Source organism: Hemicordylus capensis, chromosome 10, assembly GCF_027244095.1.
Source record: "Hemicordylus capensis ecotype Gifberg chromosome 10, rHemCap1.1.pri, whole genome shotgun sequence".
In the NCBI taxonomy this organism is placed as follows: Eukaryota; Metazoa; Chordata; class Lepidosauria; order Squamata; family Cordylidae; genus Hemicordylus; species Hemicordylus capensis.
The window spans coordinates 20,360,356-20,381,389 of NC_069666.1; the positions used below are offsets into that span (position 1 = coordinate 20,360,356).

General features: G+C 47.6%; 2 protein-coding genes across 4 annotated transcripts in view; both read left to right on the top strand.

The window, feature by feature from the left end:
- IREB2 (iron responsive element binding protein 2) overlaps nucleotides 1-8,275 on the top strand; it is a 46,353-nt gene extending 38,078 nt beyond the window's left edge. For both annotated transcript variants that reach the window (XM_053272330.1, XM_053272331.1), the window contains 5 exons: nucleotides 187-329; nucleotides 1,235-1,382; nucleotides 1,471-1,593; nucleotides 2,281-2,466; nucleotides 4,687-8,275. In XM_053272330.1, coding sequence (XP_053128305.1) covers nucleotides 187-329; nucleotides 1,235-1,382; nucleotides 1,471-1,593; nucleotides 2,281-2,466; nucleotides 4,687-4,797 — 711 coding nt within the window. In that variant the 3' untranslated portion in view covers nucleotides 4,798-8,275. The remainder of the gene's footprint in view (nucleotides 1-186; nucleotides 330-1,234; nucleotides 1,383-1,470; nucleotides 1,594-2,280; nucleotides 2,467-4,686) is intronic.
- An 8,330-nt stretch (nucleotides 8,276-16,605) lies between these two features.
- Nucleotides 16,606-20,181, top strand: LOC128335143 (uncharacterized). Of its 2 annotated transcripts, XM_053273034.1 has the most exons (5): nucleotides 16,606-16,614; nucleotides 18,073-18,519; nucleotides 18,697-18,822; nucleotides 18,995-19,057; nucleotides 19,911-20,181. In XM_053273034.1, exons 1-4 carry the CDS (start codon nucleotides 16,611-16,613, stop codon nucleotides 19,015-19,017), a joined length of 600 nt encoding a protein of 199 aa, XP_053129009.1. In that variant the 5' UTR covers nucleotides 16,606-16,610; the 3' UTR covers nucleotides 19,018-19,057; nucleotides 19,911-20,181. The 2 variants fall into 2 exon arrangements, with proteins under 2 accessions (XP_053129009.1, XP_053129008.1); XM_053273033.1 differs by lacking the exons at nucleotides 18,995-19,057; nucleotides 19,911-20,181 and having other exon boundaries at nucleotides 18,697-18,890.
- The last annotated feature ends 853 nt before the right edge of the window (nucleotides 20,182-21,034 follow it).

Consider the following 21,034-nt stretch of genomic DNA (forward strand, 5'->3'; position numbering starts at 1 on the left):
AGCTGGCACTGTGAGAAACAAGATCTTTGGCCTTTAGCCTGATCCAGCAGGGCTGGTCCTTAGTTCATCCTTCCAGATGTGGGACATCTCATATTTGAAACTCAATTTTAGGACTTTCTGTATGTTTTTTTTTTTTTAACAAACCAACCAGGAAAGATGTGTGTTCTTGTTTCTCTTCACTAACAGGCCAAAGAACCCCTTCCAGTCCCGTCTATTGAAAACGCACACGTCTTGCTGTATTTGGGAGATTCTGTCACAACGGATCACATTTCACCTGCTGGGAGCATTGCAAGGGGCAGTGCTGCTGCCAGATACTTGACAAGCAAAGGGTAGGGACCTTCAGCGGTATCTTGGGGGAAACGGAAGTGTTAGTCTGATCTTGGCTATATTAAACAGCTGAGCAGGGTGTGCCTTGGCTAGAGCAAGCTTAGCTGAATTTATTCCAGGCTGTTCAGAATGTGGGGAGGAATGCGGCTTCTCCTGTGGGGAGGAGCGGGGTGGGGATGTGGAGGTCTCTGGGGACAGGGGGCTGCAGCTTGGCCAATAGGCACCGCAACCAAGAGGGGTGAGGGGGATGGAAGCAACCAGATGGAGGAGGAGGAGCAGAAGTGCAGCTCAGGTGAGGGTGGAGAGATCTCCGAGGTGAGGGGGGCTGTGGCAGGGGGTGAGGGTAGCAATTGGGTACTAGTGTGCAGATGCTCAGCATGGGTTAAGCTAGTATTTATTGTCGCTTGAGCTTTTTGTGTGCCTGATGAAATGGGCCCTAGTCCGTGCAGGCTTATGCTGCAATCCACATGATCTTTTTAAGGTACCACAAGACCCATTGTTTGTATAATGAGATGGGCAGAGATAAATCTTGTACAGACTGTCAGGCTGCTGTGTTGGTACATCATTGGAAGACGATGGCTTCAGAGCCTGCCGTTTATCAGTGGTGTGCACTATGCAGAAGTGAGACCTATATTCTTTGGTTTAGAGGGTATGGTACAGGAAACCTCTCTTAATTAAGAGTGCTGGTATCATGTAGTGCTTAGAGTGTAGGGAAACTCTGGTTCAAATTTCTGTTCAGCCCCAAAGCTTAGCGGGTCACCTTGTGCCAGTCACTGTGGCTCAACTTAACATATCAGATTAAAAAGTCGGACTGTGGACATGGCCTTCAGGAAGAGCAGGAAGAAATAGTGATGGATAAAGTCCGCCCAGAGTGCCTGTACTGAGTCTCTTCTATGGTACCTTGTAGCCTCACACCTCGCGAATTCAACTCTTATGGCGCCCGGCGCGGTAACGATGCTGTGATGACAAGAGGCACCTTTGCAAACATCAAGCTTCTAAATAAATTCATTGGGAAGCCAGCTCCTAAAACAATTCACTTTCCAACAGGACAGACGGTAAGGATATACTTGTGCGGGCAATGGTATTAATAGGCAGCTGCCTGTTGGGAACATCCTGTAACCCCTCTCCCTCCCTCAACTGCAGCTGGATGTCTTTGAAGCAGCGGAGCTCTATCAGAAAGAGAACATCCCTTTGATCATCTTAGCGGGCACGAAGTATGGACAGGGGAGCTCAAGAGATTGGGCTGCAAAAGGACCTTTTTTACTGGTATGTGGACAGTGTATTGTAAGTACTTGAGGTGCTCAGTATTTGGGGCAGCTTGATTCCTGTTAAGTGCTCCCCCCCGCCCCCAACATAACATAAGAATAGCCTTGTTGGATCAGGCACAAGGCCTGTCTAGTCCAGCTGAAAATGCATGAACTGCTGGCTTCACTGAACCTTGCAAAGGTTTGGGGTTGTTGGTTTTTTTAGAGTAGACCAGGGGTTCTCCAACTTGGGTCCCCAGATGTTGGACTTCAGCTCCCATAATCCCCAGCCGTAATAGTCAAAAAGCCATTGTGGCTGGGGATTTATAGAGTTGGTCCTACAACATCTGGCAACCCAATTTGAGAACCCCTGGGGTAGGCCATTCAATGAACAGGCTGGGCCCCCAAGAGTCGTGAAATGTTTTTTCGAAATCAACTATTTAATGTAGGCAATGTGTGCAACGCTTCTGGACAAGACAATCCTGGCAAACTAGGCCACAGTCATTGCCGCACTTGCAGTATATTTCCTTCCGTTGTTTCTTTACAATGACCGCTGACACTTTTACTACTTTCTCACCCCATCTCTCCTTGCTGGCATTCCTGACCCAATTTCTGATTAAACTGGATTCGATCTCTCTTCAGAGGAAGGCTCCCATATCTGGGTTACAGAAATTAACTGTCTGAATTGGATACAACTGTGTTTCCACAGGGTGTGAAAGCAGTTCTTGCTGAAAGCTATGAGAAGATCCATAAAGGACACTTGATTGGAATGGGCATAGCTCCGCTTCAGTTCCTCCCTGGAGAAAATGCAGGTGTCTTGGGCCTGACTGGCAAAGAACAATTTTCTATCTCATTTCCTCAAAAGTTATCCCCTGGAATCACCCTAGACGTAAAGGTATCTCTCTGATTTATCTTCTGTGTTCGGGTTTTTGTAATATTTCTTACATTTTTATACCACCCTATTCAGAAACGTCCCTGGGTGGATCACAATCTAAAAACCATTAGAACATCGACAGAATTAAAACAATTTTAAAAATACAAATAAAAACTCTAAAACCTGAAGTTCTAAAACTCTAAACTAAAAGCCTGGCTAAGCAGGGATGTTTTCAGGTCCTTCTTAAAAACGTTCAGAGAAGGGGAAACTCTTAATTTCGTTAGGAAGCACATGCCAGAGTCCCTGGGGAAACTCTAGAAAAGGCCTGATTTCAAGCCGCCAACAACCAAGCCAGTGGCAACTGCAGCCGGACCTCCTCAGATGGTCTTAATAGGTGGCAGGATTGATGAAGAAGGCATTCTCTTAATATTCGATTCATCAGTTTTTGCTTGGATTTTTAAAAAGCAAATGTGATTTCTCATCCTTGGCTATAAACTGCCACTGAATTGATAGCACTTCACAAAAGGCAAAGTAAGTTCAGATGGTTTGGCGGCTGTTCTTGTTGGTGGAAATTCAGCATCGGAGGCAGGCCTAGAGAGTCTCACAACGTTGCTAAGGTGAAGGTGAGCAAAAAGGCAAGATGTCTTCTTCCACGATAGCTAGCCTTTGAGCCCAAAGGGAAAACTGAAGCAAATTCATCTGCATGATAGAAATGTGGTAAATGGAAGTGCCGTAGATGCTTGCATTTGTTAGAGAATGTGCTGTCAGGTCAAACACATGCAGGGCTATGCAGAGGCAAGATGCAAGGGACTGCCTTGCTGTCTTGGGCCAGCCCTGGGCACATGTATACTCAGTATATCTCCACCCCTCTCAATTCAGAAGGACACTAATTGTATATTGTATATACCTTCAGATCAAGCTTGCTTTTCTTATTTATTTCACTTCTAATCTCATCCTTCTTCCAAAGAACTGGGGGTGGTGTATATAAATATGACAAATATTTATATATCGCTTTTCAACAAAAAGTTTCCAAAGCAGTTTACCTAGAAATAAATAAGATGGCTCCCTGTCCCCAAAAGACTCACAATCTTAAAAAAGAAATATAGACACCAACAACAGCCACCGGAAGGATGCTGTGCTGGGGGTGGATAGGGCCAGTTGCTCTCCCCCTGCTAAACAAATAGAAATGCCACTTTAAAAAGGTGCCTCTTTGCTCAGTTAGCAGGGGCAAATGTATATGGTTCTCCCCCACCTTGCTCCTGCCATTTTATCCCCAGGCTGAGTGTGAATGACTGTCCCAAGGTCACTCCATGAGTGTCCTAGCTGAGTGGGGATTTGAACCTGGGTCTCCCAAGTCCTAGCCACCTAATGGCGCATTGGGGAAATGACTTGATTAGCAAGTCAGAGGTTGCCGGTTCGAATCCCCCTGGTATGTTTCCCAGATATGGGAAACACCTATATCAGGCAGCAACAATATAGGAAAGATGCTGAAAGGCATCATCTCAGACTGCGCGGGAGGAGGCAATGGTCAACCCCTCCTGAATTCTACCAAAGACAACCACAGGGCTCTGTGGGCACCAGGAGTCGACACCAACTCAACAGCACACTTTAACTTTACCTCCCAAGTCCTAGTCTGACACTGACTGCTATACTGCACTGGCTCTGTGCTCCACCAAATTATGAAGGTTAAGCTATTCTGCATAATTCTCACAATTTCAACTGAATGTTTCAGATCACATAATTTGTGGGGAAAGGAGTAGGGAGGGGAAGGTGTGAGGAGGCCAGAAGTCCCAAACTGTTGCTTAGAGGCGGACCACACTTCCTCATCTCAGACCCTCTTTGAGTGCTTAGCAAACCTTTCTTGCATTTTTGTGAAGTTTCACCTCCACAAAAGTTTGCAACTTGCTAATCATCCTGTTTTCTGCTGTTCAGGTTTTCAGGCAAGGGTCTCTCTCAGCCCTACCTGGAGATGCTACCAGGGATTGAACCTGGGGCCTTCTGCTTGATGCTCCACCACTGAGCATCTCCTAAGGGGAATATATTGCAGCACTCCAGTGTAGCCCTCCAAATGCTAACTGAGACAGACCCTGCTTAGCAAAGGGGAGAACTAATGCTTGCTATCACAAGACCAGCTCTCCTCTTACGTATATTTTATACGTAACATAAAATGTATAAACTTTGGAGACTGCTTTGGAAGAAGTCCTGACTGATGTGTTGGTTTTGCTTTTCTTTCCTCTTAAGACAAATACGGGAAAAGTATTCCGTGTGGTTGCCTTGTTTGACAATGATGTGGAAATAACATTATATAAACATGGTGGCATCCTGAACCACGTGATTCGAAGGCTCTTGTAGGGCCCTGCTGACATCTGGGGACCATGCAAAATGGGCCAATTCTGAGGATGGCTTGTGCAGACCGAGGGAACTGCATACCGCCCCGCTGCGCTCCAATACGTCTTCGTCCATGGATGTAAAAGATTGTGAATCGTCGTAGTGACTGCAGCAAGATCCTTCCTGATTTTAAAATAATACTCGAATGGTGCTATTGACATTGCTGAAATTTGTGTGTGTTGTGGAAGAGAGCTGTAAGTATGGGAGAGGGTGGGCGGGGTTGATTTAGACCATTGTAAATAGGTGACGTGAAACCTGAAACTGAATTGTGCTGGAGATTTTAAGCAAGAAGACTTCCTGCAATTATCCTGGCTTGGTTTTTGCACCTTTTAACTTTTTCTATTGCTGTTTGTTGGTTTGAGGGCAGCACTTGGTTTGGAATGTGAAGGAGGGCTTAATTCCAGCACCAAGTCTGCTCAGCTCAAGAGCTAGTGGCCTGTTGGCCCCATAGCTGAGAGGGGAGAAGGCAGCCAGACACTGGGTGTGCGTGCAGTCTGTGCCGAAGAGCCCGGGTGCTTCCTCTGAAGACCACCACGCTTATGCTGAGCCATCGCACTTCAGGGCGTTGTACTTTGAAGCCAAGATTGCAGCATCCAGTGTTGCTTCATGCCGTTTTCATGGAGCAGTTTTTCAAAAGTACAAAATAGCTGAAGGAGAATCTGACGCGACTTACTTAAAACCCCTTGTGTCTTCCCCTGTTGAAGCAGGTCTGTCGTCTTCATTAGCTGCCAAAGGCAGTGAATGTAGCATCAGCCAGGGGTTCTCCAGCTTGGGTCCCCAAATGTTGCTGGACTTCCACTCCATCATCCCCAGAGGCCACTGGAGCTGCGGATGGTGGGAGTTGGTCCAGCAACATCTGGGGTCCCAGGTTGGAGAATGAACCCCTGGCCGATGCTCCTCTTTTGCAAACCATCACTGGAGCTGTGATCACAGATGTCGACTTGTTTTCTCCTAACTAGTGTCTGTTTTTTTTCTCCTCCCTCTGCTGTAGTATCTGGCCCAAAAGTCCTGGAACTGTCACCTGAAAAAGGCTGTAAATAACCCTTTATCCTGCTGCGGCAGCTCTTGTGGGCTTGTAATTCTTTTAACCTGACAGGAGGCCCCTTCGGCAAGATCCCAGTGTCCAAGCCTGAACTGCTTATTACAGCAGTGCCATCTATGCTGCTGGCATTTGGGCTGTGTCAGCATTGTTAGAGGAAACCATTTCCTTGATAGAATTGGGAGATTCCATGTCTCAACAGAGAAAGACAAAGGAGGCTGGATTTTAAAGGAGTCGTGTCAGATTCTCTCCAGGGTATTCCGTACCTCTTTTTTAAAAATTGCTTCAAAACCCACAATTAAGAATTATCCAGCCCAGTAGATTATACACAGTAATTTTGGCCTAGCTCTACGAGTGTTTTTGCTGCCAGAAAAACGTCATGTGACCTTAGAGTGCTAAAATGTCTTGTTCTGAACCATAATGGCTGTGCTATGTGCTTTGTCAAACATGTTTATTGATTTTGCCATCAGCACCCTGACCTGAAATCACTTTTCCAGCTCAGTGGAGTCTTCTCTTTCTGTTTAGAGTGGTGAGGCAGCACTCCTGGCCTCCAAAATAGCTGCTCTGAGGCTTACAATCAGTGTGCCTTATGGTGTGCACACGTGATTTCCTGGTCCTGAACTGACAACATTGTGTGAGTCCTGAAGAGTACACACATTTAACCCTTGTGACTTGTGGAAGGAAAAGCTCCCACTTCCCTGGCAGCAGAGCTTCTCAAACTCGGGTCCTTGGCTGTTTTTGGACTACAACTCCCATCATCTCTGCCACAGTGGTGAGCGGATGATAGGAACCTCAGTTTGAGACCCCTTGCCTTACAGTGCGATACTTTGGGAGCAAGCGCCAGAAATCTGAATTCTGAATTTAAAGCACCAGTCAAAATGTCTGGGGACCCCAGACACTTTAAGCACCACCCAAAAAGCAGGCAGGTGCCAGCAGTCACGGAAGATGATGAATTTAAAGTAGCACCCAAAAAGATGGTGACCTGAAAGGTGGTGAATTCAAAGCGCCACCGAAAGATGGTGCTTTTAAGACAGTGCTTTTAAAGCACCAGACTGGGAAGATGGTGCTTTTAAAGCACCACCCAAAGTGGCTGGGGACCCCAGTTTGAGAGCCTTTGACTTACAGTGTGACACTTTGGGAGCAAGCGCCAGAAATCTGAATTTAAAGCACCATGCGAAAATCTTCCATTGGTGTTCCTGTGCCGACACCTGAGCTCACGTCCTTTCTTAACCAGGCCAGTGTCATTCTTATAATCATGGCTTTAATTTCCTGCACCCTGACATTCGAGAGTACTGTTGTTCTGTTCTCTGAGATCTGGACACAGCTCCATTTCTTGAATTGAACAGTTAATGAGCTCCCTGAACTTCAAAGTTGAAAGTTGCCAAGGATAGGAAAGATGCCTTGGCAGTTGTTTGAATGTTGAGTAGGGCAGGGGCTCTCCAGCTTGGGTCCCCAGAGGTTGGCCTTCAGCTCTTGTGGCTGGAGATTATGGGAGTTGAGGTCCATTAGCATCTGGGGACCCAAATTGGGGAACCCCTGAAGTAGGGGCTTTCCTTCCACACCTGAAAGATTGTGCTTAAGTCTCTGCTCTTTACTCAAGTCACTCTCCCTTGAACTTGACTTCAGAGCAAGCATGCATAAGACTGGGTTGCATATCTTGGATTTCAGAGAGATTTAGACACTTTCCTGAATTGTACTCGTGGGTGTGTATGGGTTTTTCTCACACAAAGGGAGCAGTGTTCCCGCTAACAGGGATTCCCAGATGTTGTTGACTACAATTCCCAGAATCCTCAGCCAAAGGCTATTGCAGCTGGGGATGCTGGAAGTTGTAGTGAGCAACATCTGGGAATCCTTGTTAGAGGGAACAGTTTAAGGGAGGGGAGTGAGTAACTTGCTTCCCCTCACCACCTTCTGACACACACAACTTTGGTCTGTGGGTTTGAGAGAAAATGGCCTATTTCTGTGATGGCCATCTCTTAGCGATGGTACAATACCTTTTGCTCAGAAAGGTTTGGAGTAAATCCATCAGTTAAAACACTGATCTTGAGCCCTTGGAGGGCAGAATCACAAACTGAAAATGTATTTTGTCTTCAGGTTCTCTCTTTCCAATTTGATTTATAAGAGAATCTGTATCCTAATCCTGCTTTTTAAAAACAAAAAACACCACAACCAAATCTGGGAGAGTCTCACGTTCATGCGCGTGAGAAATAACTGCATATTAATCACACTTGCGCAACTGCAATTGAATGTCTGCTCTTTAAAGCCAACGAAACAGTATAATGGTTTTAAGTTCACTAATAAGTATTGTATAGAAATCTTAAGAGACAAAGTTCAATTTGCTGACAACTGTGCATAAAATGTTGACTGATGTAAATTATTTTTAATAAAGAAAGTTGTACCATGTCTCAGCTGGGCTGCATACTTCGGATTTACAGACGTGGGTGGAACAGAGAAAGCTGCCGTATACTAAGTCAGACACTTGGTCCATCTAATTCAGTATTGTCCACACAGACTGGCAGTGGCTTCTCCAAGGTTGCAGGCAGGAATCTCTCTCAGCCCTATCTTGAAGATGCCAGGGAGGGAACTTGGAACCTGGATGCTCTATCCAGAACAGCTCCACTCTACACATCTAGTCTCCCATTCATATGCAACCAGGGCTTGACTCTGCTTAGCTAAGGGGACAAGTCATGCTTGCTACCGCAAGACCAGCTGTCCTTGGGTGGAAACCGTTCACAAGCACTTGCTGCCACCAGTCCAATAAAACAGAGGATGATTGGAGGCTGAATGGACCATGAGTCTGGAGTTGAGGGAATGTTCTGGAAATTCAGCCAGGTGCCCTTGGAATTGGCGTGCAGATTATCACTACAGAGTTCTAGACTCTTCGAGATCTCTTTTCATGCTCTTTGATTACAACCTCAAGTGATAATTTGCACATATGGAACCAGGGGCATATCTAGGATGGGGCAGGCAGGGCACGTGCCCCAGGCGCCACTTGAAGGGGGGCGCCATTTTCTAAAATTAAATTTGTTTTCAAAATGGCCACCAAAAACAAAATGGCCACTGCACATGCTCAAATGGACTCTGTGAGGCCCTAGGCCAGGCCAGGCCTCACAGAGGCCATTTGAACATGCGTGGTGACCATTTTGTTTTTAGCAGCCTTTTAAAAAAAAATTATTTTTTAAAATGGCCACGACACATGCGCAAATGGTCACTGTGAGGCCCTAGAAGCCAGCGCAGGAAGGGGGAACCTTTTGCAGACTCCTCCACAGCCTTTAGAAAGCCCCCTGAAGGGGCTACAGGTTAAAGAATTTTAATATATAAGTCACTGTACACATATTTAGTTTGGAACTATGTACAGAGAATCAGGGCTTGTGAATACTGAGCTGAAGCTTATGAGCTAAGATTGTATTCATTTGCTCTTACTTTGCTTCTTGTGATAAGTGAGTTAAATGTGATGTCTTGTTAATATGGCTATTAATGGTGAGTTTGTCTTTAAATCAGTGTGAAATCCTTAGTATTAAGACCCACTGGGAGTTTCTTGCTCTCTTTCTCTCATTTTAACTGTCTTTCTGAAATACTAGAATATATTCCAAGCAGTGACACAGTTTACTCTGCATATCCTTTAATTATTTTCAGAGTATCTGGGAAAAGCCAAATTCTCCATTTATTTTTAAAACTTATGTAATAGTGATGCTACAATGCATATTAGAGAATTAGACAGGCGCTTCTGTTTAGTTTTCCAAGTATACCTCCACATAGTATTTGGGTATTTCATGATCCCCAGCATACTGAAATTTGTAGTTTTCCAGCATTTTTTGGTCTGGCTATGTCCACTGCTAAATAGTTTTTGAAATATTAAAAGATTAATGAGCTTGACTTGTATTTTTCAGCTGATATTATGGTAAAGTTATCTGAAAGATGGGTGTCAGATGTTTGGACAGGGAGCGCAATTTCAGTTTGCCCTAGGCACTATTTTCCCTAGATACGCCTCTGCGCTTCTCTTGTCCTGGGGAAGAGTGGGTGTCTTCTCCCAAGGGACAAGGGCTTCCCCATCATTCTAGTCTAAAACGCTGCTAGGCTGCCTGCTACTTAAACACTCACATTCTTACATGAATGGGTCCATAGACCTTCAAGTCTCCTTGGGAGGGGGAGGGGAATTAAGAAGAGCCATCCCTACCTATCCAGGTGAGATGTTCTGCAGCAAAAATGGGGTGCGCTGCCAGGATCGGGGAAGGGGGAGGGCTTGGACGTCCCTTTTCAATGGGGTCCAAGTCATGTGCTCAGTGCCCATGTGACTTGCCCAAGTCACCTTGATAGGCTTCTTGGATCAGGGAGCAGGACCAATGGGATGACAAGGAGCCAGACAGAGAACAGCCTTATTCTGGATGACCAAGGACACAAAAGACTGGTGTTGGGCACTTTTCTTCCAAGGAGTCAATGACTTAGCCACCAAGGTTAATGGACCATCCAGTAGGAACACAAGAGGGCCCGGTATGGGCAAAAAGAGCTTCCAGAAGGTGCCAGAAAACCCACCCAGGAGATGGACACGGACCAAAGAGCCAATCTCTGTGGGGGCCAGAGGATGGATCCAAGAGGAGACTGGGCCACTGAGAGACATGAATGCAGGAATGTCAGGACTGTTGCAAAGGTGCTCTGGAGGAGTCTGAGCAATGGAGAGGGAGGTCTCTGAGCAATGTTGGGGATGAACCATGCGGTCATCCTGATTTTAATGGATCGGAGAGTCTGTATTGGACTCCTTGGGGGGTCAACCACATTGGCCATGCTTTTCCCTCTTGAGGGCTTCCTAGGTCTTTCCAAACTCCAGTGCTGGGTGGGTGGTGTGTGTGTGGGGGGGTGTTGGTGGGCATGGCTTGCTGACAATCAAGATGGCTGCCGAAGCTGACAGCTCTGGATATCATCAGGCCTATCTTCTAAAAACGAGCATTATATATGACAAAATACTCTCCAAACAGTATGCAAAATACTTGGGAATGAGTTTTGGTCCTGCGAAGCAGGAACGGAGTCTTAAACCATATCTGTCTTTGCAGAATCCATTGAGCTCTTCAGAAGATTGCTGCAATATGTCTCGGGCCCCTGGAAAGAACTCAGTTCTGAGTTCAGCTAACTATGCAGATTATGGAATTATATATCAAAGACTGGGCTGCTGTGGGCTCCAGGCAATTGATACTCAACTCATCAATATGTCAGCTCTAGCAGGGACAGCAGCAAACTCAATAATGAACTTAAGCTTGAAGCACCAGGGCGCTTTCCAGACTAGCTGCCGGAACAGCAGCAAAATACCTCTGTTCGGGGGCAAGTCGTATTCAGAATGTAAACAGCAGGGGGAGCAGTCTCGCAGCAACTGACAACCCCCCAAAAGAGCAACTTTTCCACGCCAGGTAGACAACATCCTTGCTCTATATTGCAACGATTAAGTTCTCAACAAAGCATTGGAAATGTGAACGGCGCCCTGCTGTCCGCCTAGGGACTGCGGTGTCACGACGCAGGAAGTGTGGAAGCACACTTCCGAGACACATCCTGACCCCGTTGTAGGGTGTCGTCTGGAAAGCGCCCAGGAGAAGACTGAGGGACTCACTGCCATAACCAGAGAATGCCAGCTTAAACGGGAAAAGCTGCAGCACAGGAGTCGCTGGATGAATATCCGAATTCAGGGACTGGAAGAATCTGAACGAGAAACTATGGAAAATTTCTGAGTCATATGGCTAAGCTCAGAGAAAATCTCCAGCACATTTCAAGAGGAAATGAACACTCCGCCATATTGCAAGCACTTCTGTGGGACTCAGTGGAAGCAGCAATGAGGTTTCCATTGAACTTCCCTCAGAAGCTCCAGCAAGCCCAGCTCTCCCCTTTGAGCAGGTCACTGAAGCTAAATGAGCAGGTTTGAGTCAGCCCTTCTTGGCCACCACATTGAGCATCTTGCTCTGAAACTGGCACCACCCACTCCACCATTCTTCCTTATTTGAGATCAACCTCCATTTGCAGACCCAAGCACAGACCCAAGCAATATGGGAAGTGGGTGTCAAAAGGGATGGACAGACTGAGGGATATGATTGAAAAAGGAAAACCAAGATCAGAAGCTCAACTTGATACTATGCTGATTGGCAAAGAAGCGACTTGCATGCAGAACGGAGAGACTACTAGATTGTGCACTATCTGTGGAAGGATATGTGTCTCACCAAGTAACAAAACAAGAGGGGCAGCCTCACTCATACTTATTGATTTGATTTGATTTGATTTGATTTGTATACCGCCCTTCCAAAATGGCTCAGGGCGGTTTACAATTAAAACAAACCACTAAAATAGTAAAGAGCTAAAACAAATTTAAAAACAACAATTAAACAATAACAGTGATTAAAAACCCTGAAATCGGGTTTTGAATTTTAAAATAAACCAGATATTAAAACCCCCAAAATGTAGGAAGCTGAGAAAGCTTGGGTGAAAAGATGGGTTTTCAGGTGTTTTTTGAAAATTGCTAGAGATGGGGAGGATCGTATCTCAGCAGGGAGCACATTCCACAATCTCGGGGCAGCGACCGAGAAGGTCCATCTCCGTGTAGCCACCAAACGGGTTGGCGGTAACTGGAGACGGACCTCCTCTTTCAATGGACCTCCTCATATGCAATACTTTCATTTCCGAATCCTGTGCTTCCTCGGGAGGGCTAAAAGCAACATGGGAAACTGATTTCGGAACCTCTCCTGAAGATCATGAATGGGAAGCAATTTGGCTGAAGCAACCTCTTCAAACCACATCAGCCCAGATAAGGGAGCGAACATGAAAGGTTGTACAGAGATAGCATCTTACTCCAATCCAGATGCACTAGATCACCAAAATGTCTCTCCCATTTTCTTGGCACAGGTGTAAAAAGAGAGGTACTCTCCTTCATTTATGGTGGGGTTGCCATACACAAAAGGCTATTGGTAGCCATGTTTCCCTATAATTTCTGAAATTGACAGAAATAGACCAACTCAACCTTCAGCCTGATCCCGTGTTAGCACGTTTATCAATTTACAAAGGTACTCACAAAGGTATACCTCATCAAGATGTAATAATTCTACTTCTATCAGCAACCAAGACAGAGGTAGCATGGTTGCTTGATGAAGTGCCGTCAAGTCAGTGTCGACTCTTAGCGACCACATCAATAGATTATTTCCAGGATGATCTGTCTTTGACTTGGCCTTTAAGGCCTTTCAGTGGTGCATTCATTGTTGTCATCATCAAGTCCATCCACCTTTCTGCTTGTTGTCCTCTTTCCTTCAACTTTCCCCAGCAATATGGACTTCTCAAGGAGAGCTGGGTTTTCACATAATGTTTCCCAAGTAGGATAGTTTGTGCCTGGTCCTTTGTGCCTCGAGTGAAAATTCTGGATTAAATTGTTCTATGATCCATTGGTTTGTTTTCCTGCCTGTCCATGGTCTCTTCAAAAGTCTTCTCCAGCAAATTCAAAAGCAGCAATACTTCTTCTAGCATGCTTCTTCAAAGTCCAACTTTGGCATCCGTAGAGTGTCACGGGAAAAACCATTGTCTGAACCTGTCTAATCTTTGTAGGTATAGACACATCACAGCATCTAAATCTCCTTTCCCAGGCCTTCATTGCAACCCCACCAAGTGCTAGTCTTCTGTGGCGTATTTCTTGACTGCTGGATCCTTGACTGTCGATGGTCGATCCGAAAAGGCAGAAGATACCCACAACTTCAATGTCCTCATTATCAGTTCTGAGGCTGGTTGCTGTACCCATTGTCATTAGTTTAGTCTTCTTGACATTTAGTCATATTCCCATTTTTTCAATGTGCTCCCTGACTTTCATTACTAGAGCTTGCAGATCATCCGCAGTCTCAGCGATCAGAGTAGTGTCATCAGTGGAGCACAGGTTATTGATGTTTCTTCCTCCAACTTTAAAACCACGCTCATCTTCACGGGAAATCCTCAATGGGTCTACCCATTGAAACTGGGTTTAATGGGCTCTGGAAGAACGCATTATCCCAAAAGCTAACCCATCCAATCAGGTTAGCTAGAGGAGTAACAACATAAGACAAGTGTCTGGAAGTGTGGTTTCCATTTATTGAATATGTTAATAAGGGGTGGTCAGTTTCTCACTCTCCATCCAATCCAATTGTGGAATGATGTTCTTTCTTGAATGTTGTTCACATTCGTCTCCTATCAAGTTGTACCTGCCTTCCCAGCACAATCGCTTCTCAGCACTGGATGTGCAAATAACTTCAAAGGGCTCTGAATTTCTGGAATATATTTGAGTTGTTATTGTTTATTCTTCTCCATTGCTGCACAGTTTTTACACATGTGCTGTATTTGTTGGGGGAGAAAAAACACTAAAACTAACACACCCGCAGTGCTAAAACACAGCTTATTCCTGAACTATTTCCTCATAGAAACATCAACCATGGGAAACATGGCAGCAAGGGTGTAAACCTAATTAAATGGGGGCGGGGGAATACTGTCTGATCTGGGGTCCACATCCTGTACTGTGGGGTTATTTTTAAGAGCCAGAAAATGATTCTGCACTGCAAAATGGCATCCAGAAATGAAACAGGAAATTATTTCCAACCACTCAAAACTGCAAAGAGGTGAATTTGCCTGTTGTTGTTTTTAACACTGGACAAAGAAACCGGGTATCTAAGACCCATCCGCAGATACGAGAAGCTCCAGTGGTTGATCATGACGGCCACCTGTACGCTGCTCTGGGGATCTTGGAGGAGGAGCGGGATCGAAATGTAAACATAAATCAAAACAAACAAACAAACAAATAATAAAATAAATAACCATCTTAACTTCCTTCAGACACTTGCTAACAACTCCCTGTTTCCATCAGGACAGCATGATAGGGAGCCATCACGTCGAGATCATGCATAACCCAGAAAATAAGCCATCCTTAGCAATCAATGGAGAGACCAGGAGGCTCTTCTCATGTGTTGCAGCCTAACCTGGGCTAATCCAGCAGGGCAGCGTCGCCTAGTGCTGCTATTGACCCCGGCTGTAAGCCGAGCTTAAGGAAGCGAGTGCCGCCTGATCTCCCCGGCTCCTTGCTCATGGGCAAGAAGGGGCTGCTTCCAGCCTGGCCATACACAGAGACGGACGCCTAGAGTGCCCAATCCTTGGGGTGATCCCCCAAGGCAGAATGGGTGTGGCACATTGCATTGTGGGGGATGCTCATGTATAGGCATGGTCTGCCCCCACTGCTTGTGCAGGAGGAAACAAAGTTCATAATCAAGGTTGCATAAGTCCTCTTGTCACATGGAAGAGTGCCAAGGCAATAGTCTCATCCATTGCATGTCCCCCCCCCCAGCATCTGGGAGTCAGTCTGTGGATCTGGAGGTTCTCTCTAGCCATTGAGGGGCCTCTCCTCCTTGGTGAAAGTGCCCAACCCTGCTTCAAACCCATCCAAGTGAGTAGTCATCACTGCATCTAGAGGCAATGAGTTCCACTGGTACATTGGCTTTCTCTTTGTGTATTCTGAACACAGACTGGGTCTCAGTGCCAACTTGAACATAGAGGAATATCCTAGAGAAGGGACTTCAGCATGTGATATGGGGAAACCAAGTGGGGATGAGGGAGGGCAGGACAGGGATGACTCCATCCCGGTGCTTTGACACTTGGAGCTACAATCTTTAGACAAGGAATGGATTCACACCAGAGCAGCATGGCCAGTAACTGATCCGGTGACCGGTCAGCCACAGAATTCTGCCATCATGGTTCTCCTTGGAGACCGGCAAGGATTCTTCCGGAAGCTCACTTGGCAGCCATCTAGAGAAGGGGCAGCAACTGGCATCAGTTGGCTATCTTGGGAAGATCCCCAACTTCTTCTCAGTTCACTGTCAGGATGGGTGGCTCTTGCTCCTGGGCCATCTGCAGGTAGGTCTCCAGCACGGAGGGACCAACGAACTCTAACAGCTGCCCGGGCTTGGCTTTGAAAGATGCCCTCCCCTTCTTTCAGCCGGTCTGGGCAGGGAGAATGGGTAGTCTCCCATTCATATGCCTTAACTAGGGCGGACCCTGCTTAGCAAAAGGGACAAGTCATGCTTGCCACCCCAAGACCAGATCTCCTCGTCTTTAGCTTGCACCTCCTAGACCTGTGAAGCTGTAGCGACCGGGAACTACTGGCTGGTCTCTGTGGGCCCACTTGGGGGTGTGCGGAGAAATTCTGCCCACCAGCTCCACAAGCGCCCCCCTCCCAGCACCCCCCTGTTATTTCCAAGAGTCTCACCTCACCTTTTCTCCTCTCCTCTTCGCCTAGGTCCCGGCACTCAGCAGAGGAAGCCAGGTGAGTGGCTCTTTTTTTCTCCATCCTGGACAGTGCTCCATCCTTTGGGCTCTGGTGTGGCCAGCTGGAGGGAGGGGTGTGTGTGTGTGTGTGTGTGTGTGTGTGTGGAGAGATGGGGTGTGTGTTCAGACAGAGCCCCGACTCTGGAGTCGTGGCATATATTGCCTGAATAGTGGGGTGTTCCCATCTTCCTCCCACGTTCAGAAGGGCAATAACTGGGCGGCTGAATCCGATGCTGATTTCCGCAACTGCCTTCCTCATCTCCATCACCTTGAGCAGGCTGCCTTCCTCCTCTTCTTTGATATTAAAAACACAAAGCTGCATGTTGGGGGCAGGGGGCACAGCAGGCCTGGTCATTACTGGGAACCCACCCCCTTTCCTGTATTTGCTCCTAAGGTTGTTTCTCCTCCTCTCTGCAGGGATGAAGATGAAGAGGAGGCACAGATGGGTAAGTGGATGGCCAGAGAGCCTGCTTCTCCTTGGGACTCCTCAGACCCCCAGGGAAGGTCTCCTTGGCCAACTCTCTCTCTCGGACAATGGAGGGAGAGGGGCAGGCATCCCTCTGGTGGGACATGGCAGGAAGGCAGCTCCAGACAGCCACCTCTGTCCACTGACGCTGGCATTTGAGGCAGCCAGAAACGTTGGAGGAGACCAGGGGTGCCTCCGCGAGTCACATCTGGACACCCTCCATTCCAGGAGGAGATGGGGAAAGGGCTGTGGCAGCAGGTGGGCAGGCAGGGTGACTCTGCCCTAAAGGGGGGACACTTCTGAAGAAGACCTCTGAGAACCATTTGCCCACAGCCAACCCTAATCTATCTTCCGGGGCTTCTTCTCCCTGCCCCGGAGAAGAGGAAGCCAAAGCTTGCTGGTGGCTTGTTACTTACTTTGGACCATTAAATGGGTCATGATGGAATGAGAGGATCGCCCTCAAAGCGATCCTTAATTGTGCTTTAATGTAAACCACCCTGAACCTTTTGGAAGGGCGGTATAAAAGTTTTAATAATAATAAATAAATAATAAAGAAAAAGAAAGAAAGAAGGGCAACGTTTCCTGGCCAATGAGCTCTGAGCTCGAACCAGAGAGAGTCTTTCTTCCTCCCACCTCAGTTGTCTGCCTCTAGGAGCTGGGTTTGAATTCCTCAGATCACAAAACATACGAACATAAGAACAGCCCTGCTGAATCAGGCCCAAGGCCATTCTAGTCCAGCATCCTGTTTCACACAGTGGCCCACCAGATGCCGCTGGAAGCCACAGGCAGAAGTTGAGGGCATGTCCTCTCTCCTGATGTTACTCGCCTGCAACTGGTACTCAAGAGGCATCCTGCCTTTGAGGCTGGAGGTGGCCTTTAGCCCTCCGACTAGTAGCCGTTGATAGACTTCTCCTCCATGAAGTTATCCAAACCCCTCTTCAAGCCATCTAGGCTGTTGGCTGTCACCACATCTCATGGCAGAGAATTCCAAAAGTTGATTATGCATTGTGTGCAAAAGTACATCTGTTAGTTGGTCCTAGATTTTCGGGCAATCAGTTTCATGGGATGACCCCTGGTTCTAGTGTGATGTGAGAAGGAGAAGACTTTCTCTCTATCCACTTTCTCCACACTATGGAGAAAGGAGCCGGGCCTGCATTCCTCAGAGCACAGCCTTGCTTCCTGCTGATGGTTTCCAGGCAGGTTTCCAATGACCCCGCCCCCTGCCTGTCCATCCACACATGGCCAAGAGACTGCAAATGCTGAGTGCGTGTGAAGCATAAGCTCCGACTATGTACCAGGCTACATACCAACTCCTACGTACATACGTGTCCCAGGCTACGTACCAGCTGATTAATCGAAGCAGAAAGGGGAGGCCATTTCTCTCAGGGTGATGTGCCATCCACATGTCCTGATTCCTGCTTTCTTTCCTTTCTTTCAGGTCCTTCTGTCCTTCCTGATACACTTGTATTGCCAGAAGCCCTTCCAGTGCCCTCCATCCCCTCCGAAGCTCCGGAGGCAGAACATCATCAGGAGGCAGACTCACTGCCTGGACCCTGGCCTGTGCCTTCCACCCCCTCCAGCACACTGGGAGACCCACCAAAGGAGGAAACACCCCTTCGAGGACCTCTACCCAGGGCTGGCCGTCCCAGCCGATACTATAGGAGGCGGCGGAGAGGTGGGAAGTTGGCTGCCAGGACCCTGCCCAGGGGCTTTCGTCCGCTGGCTACGGTGGTGGAAGAGCCTGAAGACGAGACATCCGTAGCCTCGGGGCCAGGACCCCAGGCAGGGCTTTTCCACCCCACTCCGGAGCCTCCCTTGGCTGCCCGGGATCATCTTCCAGGAGTCCTGATCCTCAGTGGAGGACAAGTCAACTACATCCAGCAGCGTAAGTAGAGCAGCTCCTCATCGCCCTTTGGCATAGACACCCTTTGGCCCACAGATCCGCTGGAGCTTGAATAGCCAGCCCGGGTGGTGGACCAAGCCCTGCCCTTTGGGCAAGGGGCCAGAAACCAGCCTGGTCATCACATGCTATGTTGGGTCCTTTTGGCTCTCTTGGTTGCAGAACTCAAACTTCGCCACGTCGCCTCACCCTCCTTCCTCTTCGTCTGGGGCCTCGCCCACCAAGGCCCCGACACGCGGACAAGGCCCTGCAAGAGCAGGAGCCGCCTCCCAAGGAGGGAAAAGGATGGTACGTTCACAGCAAGTCCCCCAAATCCCTGCTGGGCTAGAAATGGCTCTTTAGCTCCCTGATTCCTTCTCCCGAGCGTTGAAAGGTTGGAATTGATTGTGCCTCTAATGCCTAGGAGGGGAGGCTTGTGGGTGGATTGTCGGTGCTTGCTGAAGTGTTTCTTTCTTTTCAGTCTTGCAGGTGACCAAGCTATAAAGGCCACCAGGGAAGCTATTTCTATTGGCGAGCAGAGAAGGTAAGTGATGGTGTGTGCATTAGGATGCTGAGGCATTCAGCCCAAAGCTGTGCAGAGGAGCTGGGTTTTCCGGTGGCAGTGGAAGGAGCGGAGCGAGAAGGGGGCCTTCCTCTGGGTGGCTGTTCCAGACCCAAGACTCATCGAGGGAGCAGGGAAAGAGTCCTTGTGAGGGCAGGAGACCTTCAGGAGTCTTAAGGGAGTTGAGTTGGAGAAGCAAAGACCACCCTGAGGGCCAGGGGCGTAGCAAGGTTGGAGTGGGCCCAGAGACAAGATTTTAAAATGCCCCCCCCCCCATGAAGCTCAGCTCATGAAGCAAAGAAATCTCAAATGAGGCTGAATAGTGATAATAAAAGGCGATAGATAGATAGATAGATAGATAGATAGATAGATAGATATCCTATCATCGTAAATTATTTTTAAAAAGATTTTGTAAATTGTGGATGATGCAAGTCATTTAATGGTCCTAGAGAAAGACATGCTGTTCTGGTAGCTCCTCCAGGTCTTAATACTCACGTCAATTTCGGAGGCTGAATACAACTGAAGGAAGCCCGGGCGGGTGTGTGGCTGGGGGATTCAGTCATGTGACTTGCCTCTGGGGTGCCCCCAAGGCAGTGGGCCCCCAGACAACTGTCTCCCCTTGCCCTATCATAGTTACACCCCTGCTGAGGGCGTGCAAGTTGGGAGGGAGGGATTGGGCAGTGCAGAGCATCCTGGTGGGATGGAGCCACAGAGGGTTTCCAAGGTACGGCTGAGGAGTCTGTTCTGGGCACGAAAGGGGAGAAGAAGTCAGCGCAGGGACTGGCATGGTGGGGGGTGATGGGCCCCTCACCCCATTGCTTTTCTTTCGTTCCAGGCCAAAGAGTCTGCCCAGAGCTGCCAAGAACACCGGCAGAACGTCAAGGCATGGGGGGTGGGGAGAGACACCTGCATAGAATGAAAATCAGACTGGCCAGAGTTCGGCCTCATGGAAATGGCCTTCAGTGTTTTACCTGCTTGACTGTTTTTAGCCTTATACTGTTTTTATTGTTTTATCTCTTTTATTGTTCTGCTTTTGTTGCCCTGAGCAGTCTTGCATAGGAGGGCAGGATATAAATACTGTAAATAAATTATATTTAAATAACCAGTGTGGTGTAGTCTATAGAATCTTTGGATTTGGGGAGAGCTGAGTTCAGATTCAATGAGACTGCGGAAACCTGAGTTCAAATCCCCATTCGGCCACAAAAGTCACTAGGTAAATCTGAAACAGTCACCTATATTATCTCTCAGCCTAGCCTAGCCTACCTCACAGGATTGCTGTGATAGCCCTGTGATTGCCCTCTCCACCCCCAGCACAGGACCTCCAGTGACTGTTGCTGGTGTCTGTCTTATGTTTCTTTTTAGCTTGTGAGCCCTATGGGGATAGGGGGCCATCTTTTATTTTATTTTTCATTTTTCAACTGCTTGGGGAGCCTTTCTTGAAAAGCTTGAAAAGGATAAACATAACCATCTACAGGTAGCCCTCATTATTTGCAGGGGTTTCATTCTTGCTTTTTATGTGTGAATATGTAAATCAAGAATATAGAAAGCTTACCCCATTGGAATCTAGGAGTTAGGTTTCTCCTCACATAAAAGGGCCCTAAAGACCTTGCTCTCCAGCAAAGCTCAACCAAACCCCGCAATTCCTCAAGACAGAGGGGGGCAGAAAAAGCAAGAGAAGCAGATAGATCCACTGGGCCAATTAAGGAAGCCGTGAGAAATTACAGGGGGAGACAGCCTTTTTCTGAGCGTGCTTGTTGGAGATGGGCTATATTCAAAGGACATAAGAAGCTACCATATACTGAGTCAGACCATAGATCCATCTAGCTCAGTATTGTCTACCCAGACTGGCAGCGGCTTCTCCAAGGTGGCAGGCAGGAATCTCTCTCAGCCCTCTCTTGGAGATGCTGCCAGGGAGAGAACTTGGAACCTAGATGCTCTTCCCAGAGTGGCTCCATCCCT